This window comes from Ochotona curzoniae, unplaced genomic scaffold (assembly GCF_017591425.1).
Source record: "Ochotona curzoniae isolate NIBS_2020 unplaced genomic scaffold, NIBS_Ocur_1.0 contig_291, whole genome shotgun sequence".
Classification (NCBI taxonomy): Eukaryota; Metazoa; Chordata; class Mammalia; order Lagomorpha; family Ochotonidae; genus Ochotona; species Ochotona curzoniae.
The window spans coordinates 12,554,524-12,579,832 of NW_024465649.1; the positions used below are offsets into that span (position 1 = coordinate 12,554,524).

Genomic DNA, 25,309 nt, shown 5'->3' on the forward strand with positions numbered 1-25,309 from the left:
TTCATACCCTAAGAAAGGTTTGTTTTGCATCAGCAGCAGAGATGAGCAAGAGCCTTGAGGAAAAGGAGCCATTTTGGGATGAACCAATGGATGATGTCTGCCTTTCCCTCACTAACTCTGCCTTTTAAGTAAGTAAATAAATCGTTCAAAAATAATAACAAAAATAAAATAGCTCCCAATTTCTGTCATTCTTTCAAATAAGTAAATAAAAATTTTTTAAAAAGTTAAGGACAGCAAAAAAGTTTATTTGAAAAAATTACTATGTATTGAAAATATACATTACAAATTATTAACATACCTCCATAGCATTTCCCTTCCCTACCACAAAAGTAGAAATATCTGTTTGCTATGCCAATGCCACAGGTAACATCAAACACAAAGGAAACCCTCAGCCATGCCTTCTCTTTCACTAGGGTTTTGGGCAACAGGGCTGCACGCAGCTGCCCATCAGTAAGAATTTAGCAGGTCCCAGTCCTGCACAGTGAGGCACACATACTTCTGCTTGGCAGCCTGTGGGGAGTTACTCGGCTCCTTCTCTGACTCCTCGAAAGTCCTCTTCTTGCTCTTCTGGGGCTCGTGCACTGAGATGGCAGTGTCACAGTTCAACAATGGCCCCCGGGCCTCTGCAGGCTTCTCTTTCCGAAACTGGAGCTTCTCATTGGCATACGGGCAGGTGTTGTCCAGGGCACATCGTAAAGAGGCCTCGGCCAGGAAGCGGTTTCCATCTATGAAAGTCATGGGGAGGGGAGGAGGGAGTTAGTCTGGTGACCCGGCATGCTGAAGCCTGCCAATGTTCAGAAATAACAAAGACCAAAATGAGACATTTTCTTTTCTTGACAATATCTCTGTGGACAGTGGTAGTGTATATGGGAATGATCTTACACTGGGCTCACACGTAGGGGTTCAAATCCCAGATCTGCCTCCTCCTGGATGAGTCCTTGGGCAAGTGGCTTTTTCATCTTTCAAGGTACAGAGACTTAGGGTTGGGCATTTAGATGCCAACTAAGAATCTCGCATGTCCTTGGAGTGTCTGGGCTGTATGAGAGCTCTGCCACCTGAGCTCAGAATCCTGCTGATGCAGGACCTGGGGGACAACAGAGGGGATTGGGGAGCTGGCTTCCTGCCACCCAGATCTGGCACCTGGAGTGAGTTCCTAGTTTCAGGGTAGATGGGAGTGCGAGTGTGCTTGTGTTCCTTCTCTACATCTAGCTCCCTCCTCACAAACAGAAAATATAAAAAGTGAAAGGCATCAGTGTTGTAGCACAGCGCGTTAAGCTGTTGTCTCCTGTGCCAGGATCCCATGTCAGAGTGCTGGTTCAACCTGGCTGCTCCACTTTAGCAGCAGCTCCCTGCTCCTGCACCTGGGAAGGCAGTACAAGTTGGCCCAAGGGCTTGTGCCCAGGCCAAACAGGGATGCAGCTCTTGGTTTCAGGTTTTGGCCTGGTCCAGCGCAACCACTAAGGCCATTTGGGAAGTAAATAAGCAAATGGAAGATAACTAATATGCGCTCTTTCTGTCTTCGAAGCAAATGTATGTGTGTGTGTGCGTGCGTGTATGTATTCGCTCATATACATGTATACATAGATAGATAGATTTTAAATTTAAAATCTTCCATAAAGGTGATATAAAGATGAATGTCTAGGGCCCGAAACAATAGCGTAGCAGTTAAAGTCCTTGCCTTGAACACGCCAGGATCCCATATGGGTGCCGGTTCTAATCCCGGCGGTCCCACTTTCCATCCATCTCCCTGCTTGTGGCAGGGAGCTGGAAGGGAAGTGGAGCAGCTGGGATATGAACTGGTGCCCATATGGGATCCTGGTGCGTTCAAGGCAAGGACTTTAGCTGCTAGACCACTGTGCTGGGCCTATGTATTTATTTATATTTAATAGAAAGGCAGATTTAGAAAGGAGAGACAGAGGGAAAGATCTTCCATTCGTTGGTTCACCCCCCAAGTGGCTGCAACGGCCAGAGCTGAGCTAATCTGAAGCCAGGAGCTAGGAGCCTCCTCCAACTCCCACAGGGTCCCAAGGCTTTAGGCCATATTCCACTGCTTTTCCAGGCCACAAACCAGGAGCTGGAGGGGAAGTGGAACAGCTGGGACATGAACAGTCACAGGGCCATCACTCCAGGCCATACTCTGCCTTTTAAAAGCCAAATTCATGGCACAACCTATCCAACAGCATCATCTTTCTTAGTGTTAACTGGTAAGTCTTCGATTCTTATTTCATTATCTTTATAACTCCTTCATCTGGATCTTGTCACTGATAAAATAAATACAAAAAAATTGAAAACTCTGGGCCTGGCATGGTGGCCTAGCAGCTAAGCACTCGCCTTGAACACACTGGGATCCCATATGGGCATCTGTTTTAATCCCAGTGGCCCTACTTCCAATCCAGCTCCCTGCTTGTGACCTGGGAAAGCAGTTGAGGATGGCCCAAAGCCTTGGGACTCTGCACCTACATGGGAGACCTGGAAGAAGCTCCAGACTCCTGGATTCAGATCGGCTCCACTCTGGCCATTGCGGTCACTGGGGAGTGAACTGGTGGACGGAAGATCTTTCCCGTTTTGTCTCTCCTAAACAAACATACAAACAGATGTATTTACTTGAAAGGTGGAAATACATTCACAGACAGATGTACCTACTAATTTATTCCCTAAACAGCCACAATAGCCATATTTGGGCAAAGCCAGGAGCCAGAAACTCCACCAAGCCTCCCATATGGGTGGCAGGGGTCCAAGTTCTTGGGCTATCTTTTTTTAACATCCCAGGCATACTAATAGGAAACTGCATCAGAAACAGCATATCCAGGATTTGAACCAGCATCCTGACATGTGACAGCAGTGTTTTGACGGGCAGCCTGCCCACTGACCAAGGCTTACAAGTCCCTCCTTACTTTTCAAAGACTGGGTAGCAGTCTATTCATGTAAATACTGCACCTTTTTTGTCCATTCATTGCTGATGGACTCTTAGTGATGGACTTTTAGGTTGCTTCCACTTTTAACTCCTTTCTTATCTACTCTATTTACTCCAGTGCCTTTTTTTTTTGGAGAGCTGACACTACAGTGCAGTGGGTTAAACTGCTGCTTGGGTAGCCTGAATCCCACACAGTAGTGCTGGTTCAAGTCCTGTCTACTTGAGCCTTCCAACGCAGCTTCCCGCTCATCCTTCTGAACAGGCAGTGAAGGATGGCCCAAATGCTTGGGTTCCTGCCATTCAAATAGACAGGCAGTGGACAGAGTCCTAGGCTCCTCGCTTCTGCCTCGTCCAGCCCTGAATGTTGTGGGCATTTGGGCATAAACAAACAGACACAAGATCTCTCTCGGTCTCTCTTTCCCTCTCTGCATCACTTTGTCTTTCACATAAACTAAATCTTTGAAAAAAAAAACTTTTTTTGGAACAAGACGAGATATAAATAACTATAAAAACTATCTTCCTCGTGCTGATGCTTAGAGCTCTTGGATGGTCATCAATAAGTTAGCACTATCATAATATCCCCATGGCCAGAAGACAGGCTGACTGCTTGAAGGAAGGGAGTTTCTCACAGAAGTACTGAGCTGTCTTTCGAGGCTCCGCAACAGCCGCTTTCTTCAGGGGTTTCACTGTCAGGCGCTCCCACTGCCGGACAATCTGCAATACATTTGGAAAGAGTGGAATCTCATCAAAATCCTGAGACTTGAACCTTGAGGCTTTCACATTGCCCCTGGCTCCCTTTCCAGGAACACAAACCCCTGTGGTACCACTACTTCAGGACAAGGGACAGCCCCCAGGCAAGCCTGGCTTTTCTGAAGCCTCCGGTAGCCTAACTCAGAAGCTGTCTTTACCCTCACTCAAAACTCCAAGCGTACCTCAAGCTCAGGTCTGCCCTGCGAAGCCTTGGCCCTAAGATTCTTCACAAACGCTTAGACTCCTTTCACGCCTTCAGACACACCAGTGGTAATGTCAACTCAGCAAAATATTTGCCCACGTTTCCACATTCTCAACAGTTCATGATTTTGTTCCATTTTAAAAAAAGAACTCTGACTAACATAGATTTCTATTATTGTAAGCTTCTACAAACTGTTTCAGAAATCTGCATATAAATTACACATAAATAAACTTGATGATCACCCTAACATATGGGAAAAAGAACTTCACGTGTAACAGTTCTCATTATACTACATGACAACCTGATCATAGACAGTCACAAGACACACTGCAGGACACATGGCAAGATGTAGTTAGAGAATACAGTTTCCTTCCCGAGCTGGCTCTGCTGCTGACAGGCTCTCAACTTCCTTGTCTGCAAAACGAGGCTTTGTAACAGCTCCTGCTGCCCAGGGCTGCTGGAAGGCTCCAGGGAGACAGCACACAGCAGTTGTTTAGCACAGCACATGCCACAGGAAAAACGCATGTGGTGGTTACTGCTGGCATCTTTCTATCATCTTTCCAGGTTATGGAAAGTGGGGACAGATTTAAGAGGAGGCTGAGATGGATAAACCTCACATGTTGAATTGGAGGCAAGAAAGGAAACCTGTTCTTTCACTAAGAGAAATGTTCTAAGAACACCAGTAAGAATAACTTTTCAGGGGCAAGCTCTGTGATATAGCAAGTTATACTGCCACCAGTAGCATTGGCATCCCATATGGGTGCTAGTTCAAGTCCCAGCTGTCCTACTTCCAATCCAGCTTCTTGTTGATGGCCTGGGAAAAAACAGTGAAGGATGGCCGAAGAGTTTTGGCTCTTGCCCCAGTGTGGGAGACTTAGAAGAAGTTCCTGGTTGCTGGTTTCAGCCTGGCCCTTGTGGCCATTTGGGAAGTGAACCAGCTGACAGAAGACCTCTGTCACTCTTTCCCTCTCTGTAACTGCAATTTAAATAAATAAATCTTTAATAAGAGATGCTTGGGTACAGGAAAGAAAAAGATGACTGCTCTGCACAAGCTGATTTTGGGCACCAGACAGACTATGACACTATGCACTAGAGGGTGGCCCTGAAACAGTAGTGGGGAGGGACAGCAAGGGGAAATAATTTATACTTTAATACTATTTGAAAGGTAGAATAACACAGAGTAAGAGAGAGACAGAAAGAAGTCTTCCACCGGCTGGTTCACTCCCCAAACGGCCACAATAGCTGAAGCTGGCCCAGGCCAAGCCAGGAACCTGGAACTCCTTCCAGGTCTACCATATGGATGGCAGAGGCCCCAGTGCTTGGGCCACTCTCCACTGCTTTCCTAGGCACATTAGCATCAGAAGCAGAGCAGCCAGGATATGAACTAGTACTCTGATATAGTATGTGGACAACAGAAGGGGCTGTTGGGGGCACTGACCATTTCCTGCCCTGTGATTGGCCCTTTGCCCTGATTGGTGTGCCTTGGTATCTTTAAGCTGATTGGACAGGTTTGACAGTTAAGGGGGGGGGCTTGGTGGGGGAGGGGCTGGAGCGTAACGGAATTAATAGTCATAACGGTCACAACGGAAGATCGGAATAAAGCGCCTTGGAGACTCTCACAAGTGTCGGGTGATTTCTTCTGCGGGACGGGAGGACCCCCGGTAAGGGGCAGCCCAGCCAGCTCTGCCACAGTGTCCATCTGTACCATTACTTCTAAAAAGGCTTTGTTATTTCCACCAGTTCACTCTGCAAGTTCCTGCAATAGCCAGGACTGGGCCACGTGGAGATGGGTAAAGTCGTTAGCTAACTCTGCTCCTGTACATGTCAAGTGAAACCCAAAGTGCAACAGGAAGAATTATCAGACAGAAAGCATAAGCTGAAGGGAAAGAGAATTCAGGGGCCACAGGCCGAGGTGGCTACCCAAGAGACTGAAGACTTGTCTGCAGCAGAGACATGACCCCTGAGCAGAGGCCAGCCTCTCACGAGGCACAAGGCAAAGCCAAGTTCGGCTCACAGTCTCATCAGTGGTCCCTGTCTTCCTTCATGTGCAGTCCTGAACAGTACTTTTATCAATTTTGTAAACACTAGTTTTTAGTAACTCTATGACCATTTTTAGAGGAAGTTCACCTATCTATTTTTTTTATTTAAATGATTTTATAAAAACAGGTGAAATCATCTGCTGGTGTTTATTTTATAGAACAATCAGAAAATAGTGGGTGACTGAATTAGGGAGGTTTTCACCAATGTGGGGGTCAGCTGGACATTCCACTAATGGGGGACTGTTTCCTGCCAGCCCCATACCTATAACACACAGTGACTGACAACTAGGAGATGAGTTTGTACAACTAATCTGTCACAAATATTTTCTTTTTCAAAATAATTATTTGTTTATTTGAAAGGCAGAGATACAGAAAGACAGAGAAGGAGAGACAGCTCTCTTCCATCCACTTGTCTACTCCCCAAATAGCTGCAATGGCCAGAGCTAGGCTGGTCTGAAACAGGAGCCAAGAGCTTCCTCTGGGTTTCCCAGGTAGGTTCAAGGACCCAAGCACTTGGACCATTTTTGTTGCTTTCCCAGGCACATTAGCAGGGAGCTGAATGGGAAGAGGAGCACTCAGGACTCAAACCAGAGCGGCAGCAAAGGACTAACATGCTATGTTATGTCAAAAGCACAACGCTGCCCTGCGTTATGATTAATTTCAATGACTTTTTAAAAAATTCGTTGTTTCTGTTAAGAGCATTTTTAAAATATTTATCACTACATCATTAATACTGATCTCACAGCCAACAAACAGCACTCAAATTCATTCTTACACAAGCTTACATAACACGTTTTCCCAGGCTATAATAAGCAGGGAGCTGGATGGGAGGTGGAGCAGCCAGGACATGAACTGGTGCCTATAAGGGATCCTGGCATTTGCAAGGAAAGGATTTAGCCATTGAGCCATGATGCCAGGCTTCATTTTCATTTACTTCTACTTCCATATTGTTTAGTAAAATTGTTTCCTATAGTGAACCCCTCCTGTTGCTCTGTCAGAATCGTGTGCCCTCTGTAAAGTATTTGGCTGGGCCAGTCCAGGTAGTTCAATATCCTAATCTTGTTAATGTGCTGTGGGAGATTGAAAATCGGACAGCCAGTATGGCAGCACAGCCAGTATCCCATGTTGCTCTGCTTCTGATCAGCTCCCTGCAGGCATGCCTGGGAGGGCAGCGTTAGACAGCTCAAGTGCTTGGTTGCCCATGTGGGAGACTCAGATGGAGTTCTGGGCTCTTGGCTTCAACCTGAACCAGCTCCAGGAGCTGTGTTCATTTGTGGAATGCATGCAAGAGTTCTTTCTCTCTTCTGACACTTTCTCAAATAATAAAATAAATCTTGGAAAAGGGGGTGATTTGAAGCTGGAGAATCACTATGATAACTTCTAGAAAGAATGCAAATTCTCGGCTTTTTAGATATTTAATATGTATGTTAAGAATTATGTACAAAGTGAAGAGTCTATGTATTAATTTGCAACACCAATAAAATCTCAATTTTGAGCAAAGGCTTTGAAAAATAAGAAAACAAGGGAAGGGGCCAGCATTTGGAAGAGTGGCTCCTGGCTGCAGGCAGAACCAGATGCAGCTGCAGTGGCATCTCGGGAGTAAACCAGGGCTTGAAAGATCTCTCACTCCATTGCTTTGCCTTTGAAATACATATTGAAATATAACCAAAAATCAGAAAAAAGGCAAAGATGAAAGCATCAAAGTGAAGTTCTGTCATTAGCAGAGCTTGGTGAGAGAAGGACAAGAAAGACACGCCTTCCTAAGCCTGGGAGAAATCTGCCCACAGGGAGAGCTGTGAATCCCGGAGCAAGGCATCAGGGTTTAGCCTTTCTCCAGAAAGTGACACTCTACTAAGAAAATCTGCCCCGAGGTCAGGTCAGATAGCTCTTCTGCATAGCGGACCCAGTGCTCAATCATTTTCCAAGATGTCTTGGAAAGACATTTGTAAGATGTTATTTTTTTCCAGGTTTAGGAAAGATGAGGCACAGCACAGAGGCCAGAGCCTGAGATCTAAGATCTCACCTCAATGCAGACTCTTTAAGTAGACAGGTCAGTTAGGGCCCGCAGGTCTGCTTGATGCCAAGATGGGAACTTAGCCAAGGAATACTGAGAGGACTAATGAGTGCTCCATGTGTTGGAGAAAGACCCAAGATGAAAGTCAAACCAACGTGGCAGTACCTGGTCGGCCCAGCCCTCGGTCTTGCAGTTAGTGTGATCGAATTCCTTCAGAGACACCTGGGAGAGGACGAGGCCCATGCGGGCCTGCAGCTTGTGCTTGATGGCGCTTACATCCTAGGGAGGGAGACAGACCAGAAACGCAAACATAGCCATCAACTCTTACTTGCTTTCAGTAGCGATGAAACACCATCACACACATCAGCCCTTTCTGAATATCACTTATCAGAAGCAAACTAGGAAACTGTGGAGTCTGAAAAAATGAAAGAGAGACAATCAAAAATCTTACCTTGAGCCCTGTCCCAGAGATATCTAAGCAGTTTAGCTTTCTAAAACAGAACAGGTATCCAATTCCTGCATCTGTGATCTTAGGGTTACCTAGATGGTAAAAACAAGGAGCATGCTGTTTTCATTTTAACTGCTGCCAAAATCTCAACCACACGCTCAAAAAATGCAGTAACTACGAAATACTGAAGGGGCAAACACTGGAGGGTAAACCAAATACAGCATTCTTCTCTTGCCTATCTGTAACGCAAGACCCCGAAGATCTTTTACTGCTCTCATTCAGAGGACTTGGGGATGAGGAGAAAAATAAATGATCCAGACAGTGATCCCAAAGGGCTGGTTTTCCTTGAACCATACATAAATAACACATAAAAAGGTGTATTAGAATGTTTCATATTTTATTCATGGCCACTTCACCTCTAAAGCAGTAACATTTATTTATATTTTTAAACTTTGTTTATTTGAAAGGCAGAGTGACAGAGAGAGATCATCCAATTGGCACTTGCCAAATATCCTCAATAGCCAGACTTAGGCCAGTTGGAAGCTGGGAACCAGAAACTGCATCTAGGACTCCCCAGTGGGTGGGAGAGATGCATTTACCTGAACCATCAACCTGCTGCTGCCAGCTCGACTGCCCGTGAGTGGGAAACCACATCAGAAATGGATGTGGGACTTGAATCCAGGTACTCCACCTAACACGTGGGTATCCCAAGTACTGGCTTGAACCACTGTGCCACAACACCTGTCTCAGTTTTCACCATAAAAAGAGCTTGGGGGCCTACTACCTGAAAGCCAGCATTCCATATGCTCACTGGTTCGATTCTCAGCTCTTCCACTTTCAATTCAGCTCCTAGCTAATGCACAGCAGGGATGGCCCAAGCATTTGGACCAATGTACCCACAGGAAACACCTGGTTGAAGCTTCTGGCTCCTGGCTTCAGACTGGCCTAGCCCTGGCCAGTGCATTACTTAGGAAGTAATCTCTCCCTCTCTGTGTGTAAATTCTGTCATTCAGATATATAAATCTTAAAAAAAAATTTTTTTTCCTTCAATAGTACTTTGACACAAAGGCTTACACTGCAGCACAGTTGGGCTGACCCATGTAATGTCAGCATCCTGTATGAGAGCCAATTTAAGTCCCAGTTATTCCACTCCCTGCTAATATACCTGGGAAAACAATGGAAGATGTCCCAAGTGCTTGGGTGTCTACCACCCACATGGGGGACACCTAGATTTCGAGGTTCCTGGCTTTGACCTGACCCAGTCCTGGACCAATTGTGGCCACCAGTAGATGGAAGATCTCTTTGTGTCTCCTCTCTCTGTGTAACTCTGACACCTTTCAATTAAGACGAATAAATCTTTTTTAAAAGAGTACTCTGGGGCCCAGTGCGGTGGCCTAGTGGCTAGTCTTTGCCTTGAACGTGCCGGGATCCCATATGGGTGCCAGTTTTAATCCCGGCGACCCCGCTTCCCATTTAGCTCCCTGCTTGTGGCCTGGGAAAGCAGTTGAGGACAGCCCAAAGCTTTGGGACCCTGCATGCGCGTGGGAGACCTGAAAGAGCTCCTGGCTTAGAGATCAGCCCAGTACCAGCAGTTGCGGACACTTGGGGAGTGCATCATCGGATGGAAGATCTTTCTCTCTGTCTCTCCTCCTCTCTATATATCTGACTTTACAATAAAAATAAAAATCTTAAAAAAAAAAATGAGTACTCTGATACAGAAACTATCACTCCTGATACTAACTTGCACTATTTCCAGAATCTTCTCTCATTTCAGAGTCCACATTTAGGATAAAGTTGTGAAGACTACAAGCATAGTCCCTGGTGCACTACAGATTCTCAAAAAATATTAATGGAATGACCACATGTCCCTGGGTGTATCCATCTACCCACAGGCTCATTTCACAGACAGCTCAGAGAGGTTTAAGTGGTTGATCCAAGGGGTCACACAAAGCTGTTCATACCATGGATCAGGCTGCCTGGTTGGTATTGTGAGCGTCACAGTGCAGTCTGCAAGGGCTTTACCTACCCTAAGGAGAGGGCAGGTGCCAAAGAAGGGGTGTGGCCAGGGGCCAAGGGCCTTTGGCCCTAGTTCTGCTGACACTAACCTGTTATAGTACCTAGAGAAGCCACCTTTTCTTTATCACTTCTAAAATGAAAGAGAACCAGGTGACCCCCAAGGCCATTCATGTAACAATAATAATCCATCATTTCTAATAAAACTTACAAGATAAGTCTAATAGTGTTAGATTTTCAAGGCCTCGTTTCATCACGCGAACGGGTGCTGTCATTTTCCGCACCCCGGCGTCAGACAAACAATTATCCTTCAGGTGGAGCTGAGTGACACTAGGAAAACAGAAGGTCAGAGAGGAATTACAGACAATGTGAGACAGTCTACACGTGAGAACACGCTTTGACAACTGCCATTTAGAATAACAAAACATCCTCCATCTCCTGGTATTTCACACCTACTGCATTTTCAAAGATTGTTTTATTTTTATTGGAAAGGCAGGCTTATAGAGAGAAGAGACAGAAAAATCTTCCATCTGCTAGTTCACTCCTCAAATGGCTACAACGGCCGGAGCTGAGACAATTCAAAGCCAGGAGCCAACAGCTTCTTCCAGGTTTCCCATGTGAGTTCAATGTCAAGGCTTTAGGCTATCCTCTACCGCTTTCCCAGGTCAGAAGCAGGGAGCTGGATGGGAAGTAGAGCATCTGGGACACGATCCAGTGTCCACATGGGATGCCAACCCTTGTTCGCAGAGGATTAACCAATTGATCATTGCACTAGTTCCACACCTAACACATGCTGTTGGGAGCTTCAGCTGCTCAGCCCTAAGATGACACCTTGGCTGTATGCCAGGGTCATGAGGAAGAGGCCTAGCAGAATCCGGAACTTCATCCTGATTGGCCCCTGGTGCATGCTCACCACGTGCAGGGTTAGTACTCTGCGTTATGGTTGGTGTGCTTTACGCATGCTGTATTGCCCTTAATGTTGATTGGATGGTGAAATGTATATATTGTGAAGTTTGTGCAGAACGGAGGAGGGAGGAGATGGAGGATAATAAAGAAGCACCACGGAAAAGGACACGGTGTGTGTGAGTTTTTCTCTGCAAGTCAGGGAGCTCTCCACACATATCACAGAGTTCAAGGTCTTTGGGCAGCATTTCAGTCCCTGCAGGAGGGTTCATTCAGTAATCACTGTATCACATGGTACTGATCTCACCTGGCAGAGGGCACTGAGGATATAGGGTCCCATCAGGTGCCCAGGGACTATACCTCAACCCAAACCCTGCACTTCCAACAAATTGTGAGAAAAACAAATGCATTCTAAGTATCTCAATAGACTGCGAAAGACTTTTTTTTACAAAGCAAGTAATCCTCTACTTTTAACCAGCTTTCCAAGTCCAGACTTTCGTCATCTTTGTGCAGGGGCCATGCTAATTTTCTCTGTATTGTTCCAATTTTAGTGTATGTGCAGCCAAAGCAAGCACCCAAGTCTAGACTTTCACAGTGGGTTTACAAAGTATCCTCCTAGTCCAATCCACCCACACCTGAAACTTGCCTGTTAACATGTTCACCCTTTCTTCAAATCAAGGCCAGGGTCCTAACTAACGTCACATGAGAACACCTGACACAGGGCAGCCCATCACTGCTGGCATCAGCAGTAGGCATCCTGCAATCAGACCCCGGGTGTCAGGGCGTGAGTGAGAAGGTAATGCAATCTTTCTGGCCTCCTCTCTGCTGGTCATATTAACCTGAGATCACCTGAACTATGTACCAATCATATGAACTTGGCCATTTCTGTAAATCATGTTCTGAAAAAGAATTTCTTTAATATTTCATATTCCTTATAATTTATATTTCATTTAAAGTTACTTAAGAATGTGGGCCTGGCGGCGTGACCTAGCGGCTAATGTCCTCGCCTTGAATGCGCCGGTTCTAAACCCAGAGGTCCTGCTTCCCATCCAGCTCCCTGCTTGTGGCCTGGGAAGGCAGTTGAGGACAGCTCAAAGCTTTGAGGCCATGCACCCGTGTGGGAGACCCAGAAGAGGTTCCTGGCTTTGGATCAGCGCAGCACCGGCCACTGCGGTCACTTGGGGAGTGAGTCATCGGACGGAAGGTCTTCCTCTCTGTCTCTCCTCCTCTCTGTATATCTGACTTTGTAATAAAAATTAAAAATAAATCTTTAATATAAAAAAAATTTACTTAAGAATGTGAGCCATGGCATAACTTCTTGTCTCTCCCTGAATAAAGTAGCAGTGGAAAAAAATGGAGGGCAAAAATCACTTTTAAACTCAGGTAGCCTCAAGCATTACATGTCAATATAAAGGTCTGCAAAAAGTTATCCCCAGAGTGGCTTTCCTGAGGACTATTCCATTTACATTGTTTGGACCAAGTGAATGGAGGCTGAAAACGTTTTAGAAAAAAAAAAAATTAACAGATAAACATAAGAAGGGAGGTAATTAGATGATCCCACTGAATCACACTTTCAAGAACATTTTTAAAATAAAAATGTTTCAGGGCTGGTGCTGTGATACAGCAAGTTAAGCCAATGCCTGCTGTGCCAGCATCCCACATGGGCACTGGTTTGAATCCTGGCTGCTGTACTTCCCATCCAGCTCCCTACTAATACACCTGGGAGAGCAGCAGAGGATGGAACAACTGCTTGGGCCTCTGCACCCATTCTGGAGACCTGGAAGAAGCTTCCGGCTCCTGGCTTTGGCCTGGCCTAGCCCGAGCAGTTGAGGCCACCTGAGGAGCGAACCAGTGGATGGAAGGCCTCTTTTTATCTCTCAATTTGTAACTTTCCCTTTCTGATACATAGAATAAATATTTATAAAATAAATAAACCAGTGTTGGCAGGTCAGTACCTAGACAGAGCCTCATTGGTGAGGTGTTCTAGAAGCTCATGCTCATCTCCAAGCTTGCAACAGGAAAGATCCAAGCAGGTAAGCTCCCGGAAGGACTTTATCTCCTCGAGTTTCTCTGAAATCACCAGACACCTGTGGATTGGGGACAGTAGTCAGCAGTTTTTTTTACTTTCTATTTAAAAAAATTATTTATTATTATTTTAAATTTACTTTTATTTTTATTGGAAAGTCAGCTATACAGAGAGGAGAGACAGAGAGGAAGATGATGATTCACTCCCCAAGTGGCAGCAATGGCCAATGCTACGCCAATCTGAAGCCAGGATCTAGGAACTTCTTCCAGGTCTCCCACACGGGTGCAGGGTCCCAAGGCTTTAGACAAACCTATACTGCCTTCCCAGGCCACAAGCAGGGAGCTGGATGGGAAGTGGAGCTGCCAGGATTAGAAGCAGCGCCCATATGGGGCCCTGGTGTTCAAGGCAAAGACTTTAGCTGCTAGGTCACCACACTGGGCCCACGGCTGCTCTACTTTTGATCCAGCTCCCTGATAACTGCCTGGAAAGCAACAGAGAATGGCACCTGCCACCACGTGGGAGACCCAGAAGAAGCTCCTGGATCCTCACTTTGGATCAGCTAGCTGATTATTATGGTCACTTGGAAAGTGAACCAGTAGATGGAAGATCTCTGTATAAATCTAACTTTCAAGTAAAATAAGCCTACACACACACACACACACACACACACACACACACACACACACACACACACACACACACACACACAAATAATAAATAAATAAATAAATAAATAAATAAATCTTAAGCCACCTGGTACATCAATACAGCAAGCTAATCTTCTCCCTGCTTGTGGTCTGGGGAAGAACAGTGGATGGCCCAAGTTCTTGGGATCCTGCACCCATCAGGGAGACCCAGGGGAGGCTCCTGGCTCCCAGCTTCAGATTGGCTTGGCTCTGGCTGTTGCAGCCATTTGTGGAGTGAACCAACAAATGGACGATGCCTCTCTCTGTCTCTGTTTTTTCTAATCCCTCTGTAAAATCAGCCTTTCAAACAAAGATAAATAAGTAAAAGGATGTGAGCTGAAGCAAGTTAAAAGAAAACATCTGCTTTGTCATTAGACAGACAGTCCTTAACAAAGGTACTGAGATCTGACTGAGAAATTCCAAACTTTAGGATACTCAAAATATTAATTTTTATTTTTAAAGTCACTTTTTACCTGTGCTGAATATCTAGTGATTTGAACATTACAGCAAAGTCGAGAACTCTGAGCTCTAATTGGCACACCTTTAAGAACATACCAACCTAATATTTGGTAGAACATCCCATCTCTTTTACTATAATCCAAGTTTGAATGGTTGCACATGCCACCACGTCACTGTTGTCCTGCCAATGTGACTTCCCAAGTGTGTGTAGCCCTGCTCCTAAAAGGATTCACTCTAGGTGAGACAGTTATTGGGACAAGCCATGGCAACTGAATAGCACCGACACACCTTATGCCCAACTGGTAGCAGGAAGCCTTGGGGAGGCCTCTGGGGGGAAATGGCGGTCCCAGCGGCATTCCAGAGCCTGCGCTTCACCAGGTTTCTGATCGCTTATCCCTTTCAAAAGGGTCAATGAGGTAAAATGAAAAGGATCAGGCATGACAGGAAATACGAGACCAGCTCAGATGACAGGGAAGCTGACAGTAGCAGGATAGTGCCTTTCTCACCCACTCCTCTTGGAGGGCTAGTTCCCACAGCCACTGGGTGTGCTGGCACTGGTGGGGTCATGCCCAGCAGCACAACCCAAGTGCTCCAACCAGGCCTCAATCAGCACATGGCAGAAGGGAGGCTGGGTTGCCTTTCTTCCTCTTTCCCACCCAAATATGACGTGCTCAAACCAATCACTGGCCTGACAGCAAGGCACAGATGGTTTGAGTCACTGAGAGCGCCGTTACACAGGCACCCTAAGTGGCTGCAAATCCATCCTGGAAGTCTACACAAATGAACCTTATTTACTCAGTTGGATTTTAATTGCACTATAAATAAAGCCATTGTTTCCCATCTTCCAATCACAGAACTGAAGTGTTATTAGGGATTTGGGGGATTACTGGCAATCAGAGGAAGGAAAACACACATCCTTTGATCAATTAGCCAAAAGATCTTTAGTAATTCTGAAATGAGGGTTACTGCTGAAGGACATAAGGCTGTGCAATGTGATTTAGAAAGAAAACAAAACTCAAGGCAGTGGCACCAACACGGAGGATCATAGTGATCAGAGTGTGACTGGTCTTGCAGTCAGACAGCCACCAACAACACTCAGACACAAGCACTCAAGCACCACACAGACTGACCCAACCCCAAAGTCCTCACTGTGTAACCCTAAGGTCTGTAACTTTCCTGAGCCTCTACTTCTCCAGCTAAAAGGGTGGTAGTGAAGACCATTATGTACAAATACTTGTTCCTATCTGATTATTACAGATTATAACAGATTCTCAATAAGTGGACTCAACAGTCTAGGTTTTTAAGGTGCTAGCTGCACGTTGCCAAAGTGCTTTCCAACTATACCAATGTTATGTGCTCATCAAATGTGAATGAAAGTGCCATGCTCATCACAATCTCGCCACTGAAACAATACACAGGCATCACAAACACAACACAGCAGTTCAGTAGGATGGGGAATATTTAAGCGATGAACACAAGGGGGCGGGATAACATAGCTGGAGAATCTCAAGTACATTAAAAATAAGTATCTGAAAAGTATCATCATTGTAGGATCATGTTCTTTCTATTTATTTACTTACAAAGCCAACAACACAGAACTCTTATCTGGGAGCTTACTCCCCTGCTGACAGCCAGTAGCCGGGGACAGACGGCCCACTTCTCCAAACTCCAGGAACCTGAATACTTGAGCCGTCACCTCTGCCTCTGCAGGTTTACATAGCAGGAAGCTGGAGACAGGAGCTGGAGCCTGGTATCAAGCCTAGATCTGACACTTTAACTGCTAGTCAACACCTGCTTCCCACAAAGGTGTTTGAATGTTATAGTTTTATGTCCTTCCTAAAATAATATATGCTGCTTTTATAAAATAATTTTAAAACAAGGTATACATGAATAACTTGGAACATAAAAACATTAAATATGCAAATTAGACCAAAACATTGTTTGCCTTTCGCACTTAGGCAAGATCCTTATTTTCCTTCCCCATGATAGCAGTGCCAACCTCAGCCTCAGCTGAGCTCCCTACACCAAGACAGAGATGCCCTGAGGTACTTGCTCAGTCTAAGGTTCTGGTCTTTCCACATGTGATTGTTTTTTCTTTCTGCAACTACAATATTTGACCTGGGGGGGGGGGGCGGCGCGGAGGAGAATCCTACAAACTGATTAGTTCTTCCTTTTTTTTAGCATATGAGTTTAGCTCATACACATATAAGCTATACATATGTATATGTATATGTATAAAAGATTTATCTATTTTTACTAGAAAGGCAGATTTACAAAGAGAAGACACAGAGAAAGATCTTCCATTTGCTGGTTCACTTCTCAAATGCCTGCAATGGCCAGACAAGAGCTGATCTGAAGCTAGAAGTCAGGAGCTTCTTCTGGGTCTTCCATGTGGTTGCAAGTCCCAAGGCTTTCCTAGGCCAAGAGTGGGGAGCTGGATAAGAAGTAGAGCAGCCAGGACATGAACTGGTGCCTATATGGGATCTTAGCTTTTTTTTTTTTAAAGATTCATTTTATTTTCATTGGAAAGTCAGATATACAGAGAGGAGGAGAGATAGAGGAAGATCTTCAATCCACTGATTCACTCCCTAAGTGGCCGCAATGTCCAGATCTGAACCCATCTGAAGCTAGGAGCCAGAAGCTTCTCCAGGTCTCCCATGTGGGTATAGAGTCCCAAGGCTTTGGGCTGTCCTTGACTGCTTTCCCAGGAGCTGGACGGGAAATGGAGCTGCCAAGATTAGAGACAGTGCCCATATGGGATCCTGGTGCGTGCAAGGCAAAGATTTTAGCCTCTAGGTTATATGCTGGGTCCAAGGATCTTGGATTTTGCAAGCTGAAGATTTAGCCATTGAGTCATTGTGCCAAGCCCTGGCTTATATTTGCTGACAGCAATTTTTCCTCTTCCACTAGATACTTTTTGTTCATCCTCATTTCAATGGGCATATTGACTATACTTGTTAATAGTCAACTGCCACGGCATACCTAGAGGCCTGGAGGCAGCATGTGTTAGACAAGAAGGTCCTGCCACCAAGGGAGGGATCTGGATTGAATTCCTGCCTCTGGGTTTGGGCCTGATCCAGCCCTGGCCATTGCAGGAATTTGAAAACCAGTGGATAGGAACTCTATGTTTTTCTTTCTTTGCCTATTAAATAAATTAACACATTTCTCAAATCTGCAAACATAGATGACAAACGTCAAATTTAGACAAATATTATAGGTTTTCAAATTACACGAAGAAAGCCAAGGTGTGTAAGAGTGTATACACCAGACTGGTGTTGCAGCTTAGTGGCTAAAGCTACCACCTGCAATACTAGCATCCTATATGGGTACTGATTCATGTCCTGGCTGCTCCACTTCTAATTAGATCCCTGCTAATGGCCTAGGAAAAGCAGAAGATGGTCCAAATGCATGTATCCCTGCCATCCAGGTGGGAGACTGGCATGAAGCTCCTGGCTCTTGGCTTTGGCCAGTTTTGGACATAATGGTTACCTGGGAGTGAACCAGCAGGTCTCTATCCCTCCTTCTCTCCCCTTTTCTGTAACTCTTCCAAACAAGTGAACTTCTAAAAATATACAGTGTGTGTGTAGCCACCATGCTGTCATTCATATATCAAAGGAGACAGCCACGTACAACTATTCAGGGAGTACCCCCAGAATGACACAAAAGCAACCAGTAACACTTGAACTCTGACAGAGGAAACAAGAGATGTTAAGAAGGCTTATGTTACATTAACATCCTTTTGTGTTTGTTGTTTGCCATGTTCACTTTCCTTTAAAGCTTTTTTTTAAATTAGCAGTTTAGAAATGTTTATATGATGGCAGAATTAAAACAACAACAACAACAAACAGGAGCACAAGGAAATTACAAAGGAAACACCTGCTTTCTCAGTAGACAGACTGAGGTACTGGAAGTTTATCTAAGAATTCCCAAACTTTAGGATCTGTGACATTTTCAGCACTTCTTTAAGGTGACTTTGACCTAAGGATCAACACCTAGTGGTGTGCAAACCGAAACATGATCAAGAACTCGAGGCGGTGATCTGGCAGGCCCCTGCCACAGCCCCCCGAGTGCAGCTAATGGGCAGAGCACAGCAGCTGCACACAGAGTACTGCCTCACGGAGGCAATGTAGTTATCACCTCATCCTTGAAAACAGCCATGAAACCCACTGCTGTCCGAGAGCTGGTGGGGAAGGGGACCAGGGGAAGCAGAGGAAGAGACACTGCTTTTTCTCCAGATGGTCCATCTGTGCCTCCTTGTATCTCTAAGTTGGCTGAGCCCCAGCGCCATGGACAGCACTGACACACCCACACAAGGGCCCCAAGAACCCAACCACATCACCCACCTGTCCCGCAGACATAGGGAGCAGAGCACCAGACGCCCGTAGGCCTCGGTGAATTTCCGCAAGGCCCTCAGCCCTGTGCCCGGCTCCGTGAACTTTTGTCTGGCTTCGGCTGCAGAGAACAGTCTCTCAGCAATCTGCTCGGGAAAGCCAATGAGGGAATCGACATGGTCAATGTTGTCGGAGATGAAGTCCAGGACGAGGCTGAAGAGTGACTTGGCAGAGTAGCGGAGATTGCCCTCCCGGGTGTACGTGAAGATGAAATGATCCGTTTTCTCCTTCTGGGCAGTGTCGTCTTCCCTGTTCATGCACAGCTCAACCGAAAAGCCTTTGGAAAACAGTCCGAAAGGCTTGGGTTGCCGCAGGCCACTCCTGACGCCATTCAGAGCCAGGCTGACCATGTGCAGCCGTCCATTTTCTCGGACATAGATGGGGCCTGGATCCAGGTGGCTTTCCGAATTGAGGTGGCAAGACATGGCCCTCAAATATAACTGTGAAAACAAGGCAAGGGAAGCAAGGCCTGGTTAAGATGTCAACTGAAACACATAACTTCATCATGTTGTGCCCAGAGCTTTCCTAGCCTCCTGGGCAAACCCAGCAACTGGCATGGGCAAGCCCAGGCACACTAGGTACCTGTGTAGTAGACATTGAAAGTTATTGCAAATGTCTCCACCTAGAATGCCCCTCCCTATCCTTCTCTTGTCTAGCTGGTGATCTACTCATGTTTCAAAGAAACATCTCATTTCTAGAATGTTCCCTGGGGAAGTGATCACAGCTACTCACCAAGTCTCATCTGCAAGTGAATTTATCATAGCCTAATTACATAGACACTTGGATAAAACCTGAGAACCCCACAACTGGAGAGACACTAAATGCTCCACAACCCCTCCCTACCACAGAATATGACAAAGACACTAAAACTGTCAATTTTAAGACTAGAAATAAGCAATTCCCTCCCTAGCTTGGCATCTTTTACCTACTTCTTTATTGTACTCGGCTTATTGTCTTGCTACTGGTTTGCTTCTGGGCCTGCCTTCTGCTGCTTGCAGTTTCCTGAGAGGACATACAATGTTTAATCCATACAGATACCCTAACACAGTGCTCTGGTAGGCTATAGTCTCTGAACTGATTATTTGTGGAACTAACGTTTATTCATTTGCTAAGTCTTACCTTCCCATGGGCCATAAGGCATGCCAGTTTTTGGATTTATAAATTAAAGCCTCCATCAAAAGAGTGAATTAAAGCCCTTCCTACCCTTGGAAGTATCTGGTCTATTAAGGTTTTATCAGAGCACGTTTGAGGTAAGGAAAAGAATTTGAAGCAAACAAGAACAGAACAGTGGGTATTTCTGCAATCACATGGGTGACAGTAGATGCCCAAGAACTGGAATACTTTTTCTCCTGGGTAACTGTGAAATTTCAAAATACATGAGAAATTGCTATATTAATAAAAGTGGTATTTTTTTTAAAGGTTAATTTATTTGGGGCCCAGCATGATGGCCCAGTGGCTAAATCCTTGACCCTATATGGGTTGGATTCATATCCTGGCTGCTCCACTTCCCATCCAGCTCCCTACTTGTGGCCTGGGAAAACAACTGAGGGTGGTCCAAGTCCTTGGACCCCACACCTGTATAGGAGACCCAGAAGAAGCTCCTAGCTTCAGAATGGTTCAGCTCCAGCCATTTAGGCCATTTGAGAAGTGAACTAGTGAATGGAAGATCTTTTTTTCTGTCTCTCCTTTTCTATGCAGATTTGTCTTTCCAAGAAAAACAAATAAATCTTTAAAAGAACATATTCATTTATTTGAAAGGCTTTCTAGCATCACAGAGAAGGGGCAGAGAAAGAGAGAAGGAGGGAGGGAAGGAGAAAGAGAGAGAAAAAGAGAGAGAGAGAGAGAGAGAAAAATTGAGACATCTTCCATCTGGTGATTCGCTCCCCAAATACCTACAACAGCTGGGACCCAAGCAGGTCAAAGCCAGAAGCCTGGCACTCCATCTAAGTTTCCTACATGGGTGGCAATTGCCCAACTACTTGGGCCAACACTGCCTTCCCAGGCACATTAGCAGGAAGCTGGACTGGAAGTAGAGTAGCTGGGACTCCTGGGGGATGTAGGAGTCCCAAGCAGCAACTTAACCTACTGTATAACAGCAGCCTTGGTTATCATTTCCATCCAAGTTAAAAGAGAAGACAGGTAAAAAACATATGCTGGTATTTCTACGAGACTCTGATGCTATCCCTAAAAAACCTGACTGGCTTTTAGACTAAAACCACTCAGCTTCTCTGCTTCAACAAAGGGCCCGACATGTCAGCAGACAATGCAGCCGGTGAGTCTCTGGAGATCCAACGATGAGCTTGTTTGTGGGAACTGTTTTTCCCGAGGATAATTACCTGTGTAAAAGCACATGGGAAGAGAGGGCCCTGTCTAACCCTGGATCCTCATCTTTTCCCATTCATCTTCTTACATCCCATGCTCTCCACCCATAGTCTCATGCTCTTGTCCCACTGGCCTTCGCTCAGTCTGCTTCCACTGGCTGGAAATCCTTCTCTGGCTCCCTGACCTGGCTAATGCCTGCTTACCATTAACACTTCCCTCATCCATGTTCCTACTCCTCAAAAATCTTCCCCAGCTCTATACCATAGCATGTCTATCTGGTCTTTATCCAGACTCTCCTACACAGCATGCAGCACTGCGTACTGTTTGTGTGTTCACTTGCTAATGTTTCCAAAGCTTTTTCTCTCTTCTCCAGGCCAGGCATAATGCCTAGATATGAGTTTTCCCCCAGAAGATATTTGCTGGACTGAGGAAGAGGGAGGGTGAGACATAAAGGGGACAGACTGCTGAGTAGCAGGCCTGCTGACACTGTTGCTAGGAGCCAGCCTCCTTTCCAGGCAACAGTTGCAGGTTCCTCCCCCACTTGCCAGCGCCTTCTGCAGGTGGTAGAAGCAGAGCAGATGATGGTGGAGGAAGGGGACAGGACTCAAATACAGAAGGAGAAAGAAACCTGTCACAGTACCAGCTCTTAGGACCCACATCCCTCTCTTGCCAGCATTCATGTCTGCTACTAAGGAGACACCCCACTCAAAGCTCTCCCATAGGGTAAGCCTTTGGCCCTTTCAACATCATAGACCTTGACAAGAAGATAAAGCAGCTCTCCTTCGACCTTTATCCCTCTGATGGGGCTCTCAGAGCCATTCCCAAGTGATGGCCCTAAATGGGAATGATTTGACTTTAAGGGACAAATTCTGTGGAATTTAAAGTACAACAGAATGGCACACTGTGAGATCTCCGAGCAATGAAACAGGGTCTATTTATCCATATTTCTCCTAACCCTGAGCCCCAGCAGTGCTTTCCACAAACTGAACAGAAGGACAGGCTATGAGCAGTGGGGGAGCCTGATTCCTCCCAGCAGAGGGCGTAAGCAAATTGAGGCCGCAGAAGGACACTAACTCAGACTGCCCCCAAACCTGGCAGCTTTGACTTCCAGCGCTTATTTCCTGAAAAAACGGGACACAGTCACAGATACATTTTATTTTTTGATGACTCATCAAATATAGGGGGGAAAATATCCAAAATTCCTGAAACGCAAAGCTATACCATCTGTCCAGAAGTCCAAGGCTTCTTTGTTCTTAAACAACCATGGTACTGCAGTTCAGAGTCCTGGTAACTTTTGATTTCTACTTTAAGTTTCTCTAGCCTACATTCTCCCCAAGAGGCTTCCTGAGTGTTTAGGAAGCAATACAAAATGATCTAAGGCATAAATTAATGTTTAAACTCTTCAAGATTAAGGACCATCAAAGTGCTAAGCTTTTGTGCTTGGCTTTGCTTGTCCCTGGCTATTACACAGGGTGATCTATCATAAACTGTGTTGAGGAGACAAGGCTTATTGTATCGACGGCAAAAGTCCATATACAACTAAAAATTAAATTAGTATTTCCAAGACCAACAATGTCCAGTGTCAATCTACGGCAGCTACATTCTATACTGGACCCAATGAGGGAGAGGCATTCTGGCTCCCAAGTCACTACAGAGAGGCGGCTATGTAACCTACACGTAACATCATGGAGAAATGGTCTAACAGCACATGATCTAGTGTTCAGTCACCACACGTGAGCTGAAAGAACCACAGGCATATCATTTCATCAAATAATTACAACCTCACTACATGAATAAAAACACTCAGTTCTCTGCCTCTTTGAATAAAATAATAACAAAACATGACAGTGTTTTAAACCCTAAGGCCAGTTTACCAAGCAAAAGCGTGACTCTTCATGTCAGATGCACTGAGGGAGGGAAAAGCAACAGGGTTCATAGTGAAGAGTCCAGAAGCAAGCACCTAACTTCAGTATGTAAAACGAGTGAAGAATTTGCTTAGGGTATCAAGTCCTAGTACTTGTCACAATAACAAGTACAGTTACTGATGGTAACTGGATGTGCTGGTGACTGTTCATTCAGTACCCCCAGCTGCCAAGCACTGTGCCAGGTACTACATAAAACGACCTCATGGAATCCTCAACAATCCTTATCAGGTCAGCAATGCCATTTAACACACGAAGAGGCCCAAAGTCACCTCATCAAGTCTCAAGTTTTCAACTCTACAAATATTTCAAAGATACAATATTTATTTTGGTTCAGTTGCCAAAGTGGCCCATCTCTTGCTCCATTTCAGTCTATAAAGCTATCCTATGGACAGAGGACCACGGGACAAAGGAACAGCTGGTAAATGGCAGGGCCAGCATCCAATCTCAGGGCTGTGTTCCTGTAGAACTCAAAAGCTCTTTCACTGTTTCTCAAGAATGAAGCCATGGGCCTAGTGCAATGGCCTAGTGGCTAGGATACTTGCTTTGCATGTACCAGGATCCCATATGGGCATCGGTTCCTGCCTGGCTGTTCCAATTCCCATCCTGCTCTCTGCTTGTGGCCTGGGAAAGTAGTAGAGGACCGCCCAAAGCCTTGGGACCCTGCACCTGCATGGGAGACCTGAAAGAAGCTCCAGGCTTCTGGCTTCAGATCGGCTCAGCTCCGGCCGTTGTGACCACTTGGGAGGTGAATCAGCAGATGGAAGATCTTTCATTTCTGCTTCTCTCTGTATATCTGACTTTCCAATAAGAATAAATAAATATTTTAAAAAAATAGAATAAAATCATGACATCTTAAGGGTTGACAAAGGTGCTAAAACTCATCTCATCCACCTTTTGGATCCCTCCAACACTCAATGTCTGCAGCTGGTGGGGACAGGGGACAGGGACGGCACAGCAAAGGACATCTAAGAGCTGGAGGGCAGAGGGCCAGGGCCCTTGGACCAGGCCTCCTTGCCTCCCTCCACCAGGACAACATCTGGCACCCCACAGCCTTCACCCCAAGGCTTACTTAAAACATGCAGCATTCTTGAGAATATTTTTCTAACATGAAAACCTCCACGAAAAGCAGTTTCTCAGTAGCCATAACCAACTTCCGACTCAGCTTCAAGCCCTAGGTATTTCTGCCATTACTCTCTTTTCCTCCTCACTTCTCCCAGTACCTTGAGCTTCCCCACCTACCATCTCACCCGCCCTTCTTCTCCTGGGGCGGGCAGGGAGGGGTCCCCACAAGCCCAGCCACTTTCCTCCCAACACTTGCCACCACTCAGGAACTTCAACCCCTGGCACCCAGAGTCCCAGGCCTTCCCACACTCACGCCCTCCCACTCCCCAGGGCCCCTCCTGAAACGTGGCTCCCCCACCATCCACCCGTTCCAACCCCATCAGGCCCCCTCCCCCACAGAGCGGCACACGCCACCCTCCTCTCCATCACCACCCTTTCTCCCTCTTTTCCCACCCCGAGTCTCTCCGACCCTTTTCCAATCTGGGGTCCTCAACCCTCAAGAGCCACCTCTCTTCACGCCTCACTAAACCCAACTTCCTAAACCCAACTTCTTTTCCTCCCAGTCCCCCAAACCCCACCCCTCACCTATGCCAATCCTTATGCCTCCTCTCCGGACAACGCTCGGATCCCACTCCCTTCCCCAGGACGGCAACCTCCGCCCCAAACCCTCTCGCAATCTGCCACTCATGCCCCCTCCTCGAGTTCACCGGGGCTAATCCGGCTCCCACCCCGGCCCCGAATCCTAACGCTCTCTACTAGCCCCGCAGCAGGCCTGGGCACCCGACCCCTCCTGGAACTACATCTCCCAACCCTCATTCTCCCTCAACACCCCCCACACCCATCCCCGACCCCGTCCCTCGGCTCTCCCCTCCCCCACCACTCCTTCCTCACACCCCGCCCGCACACGCAGCCCGGCCCGCGGCCGCCACCTACCTGTGCCCCTACCAGGGGCAGCAAGCGGCAGAGCGTCGGTGGCGGACCCAGCAGCAGTTCGGCACCCCGGGCACAAAGCTAGGAGGGTGAGACGCAGGCGAGCAGGGAGCGGAGAGGGAGGGGGCCGGGGGCGACCTGGCGCCGGGGGACCGCGGGACCGGCAGCGCGGGGAGGCGCGCGTGCGCGGGACCCGGCCCGAGGGGCGGGGCTGGGCCCGGAGGC

The 25,309-nt window shown here is 46.4% G+C and overlaps 1 protein-coding gene and 1 non-coding gene across 2 annotated transcripts; both read right to left on the minus strand.

Moving 5' to 3' along the window:
- Positions 1-230: 230 nt before the first annotated feature.
- On the minus strand, positions 231-25,196 carry LRRC42 (leucine rich repeat containing 42). Its single transcript, XM_040978515.1, has 8 exons — positions 25,088-25,196; positions 18,798-19,285; positions 13,239-13,370; positions 10,592-10,710; positions 8,371-8,459; positions 8,085-8,198; positions 3,544-3,628; positions 231-725 (listed from the first exon to the last, which is right to left on the minus strand). Exons 2-8 carry the CDS (start codon positions 19,268-19,270, stop codon positions 448-450), a joined length of 1,290 nt encoding a protein of 429 aa, XP_040834449.1. The 5' UTR covers positions 19,271-19,285; positions 25,088-25,196; the 3' UTR covers positions 231-447.
- Positions 11,755-11,858, minus strand: LOC121155399. Its single transcript, XR_005883660.1, has one exon. It is a non-coding gene; the product is annotated as a U6 spliceosomal RNA (small nuclear RNA).
- Positions 25,197-25,309: the final 113 nt, after the last annotated feature.

What these genes read in the sequence shown, in the direction of transcription:
- LRRC42 (XM_040978515.1), bottom strand. Translation starts at nt 19,270, where the DNA reads ATGTCTTGCCACCTCAATTCGGAAAGCCACCTGGATCCAGGCCCCATC. An exon ending in AACACTATTAGACTTATCTT is followed by an intron (nt 8,460 to 10,591) that starts GTAAGTTTTATT and finishes TTTACCATCTAG; the next exon opens with GTAACCCTAAGATCACAGAT. An exon ending in AAAGACAGCTCAGTACTTCT is followed by an intron (nt 726 to 3,543) that starts GTGAGAAACTCC and finishes TGACTTTCATAG; the next exon opens with ATGGAAACCGCTTCCTGGCC.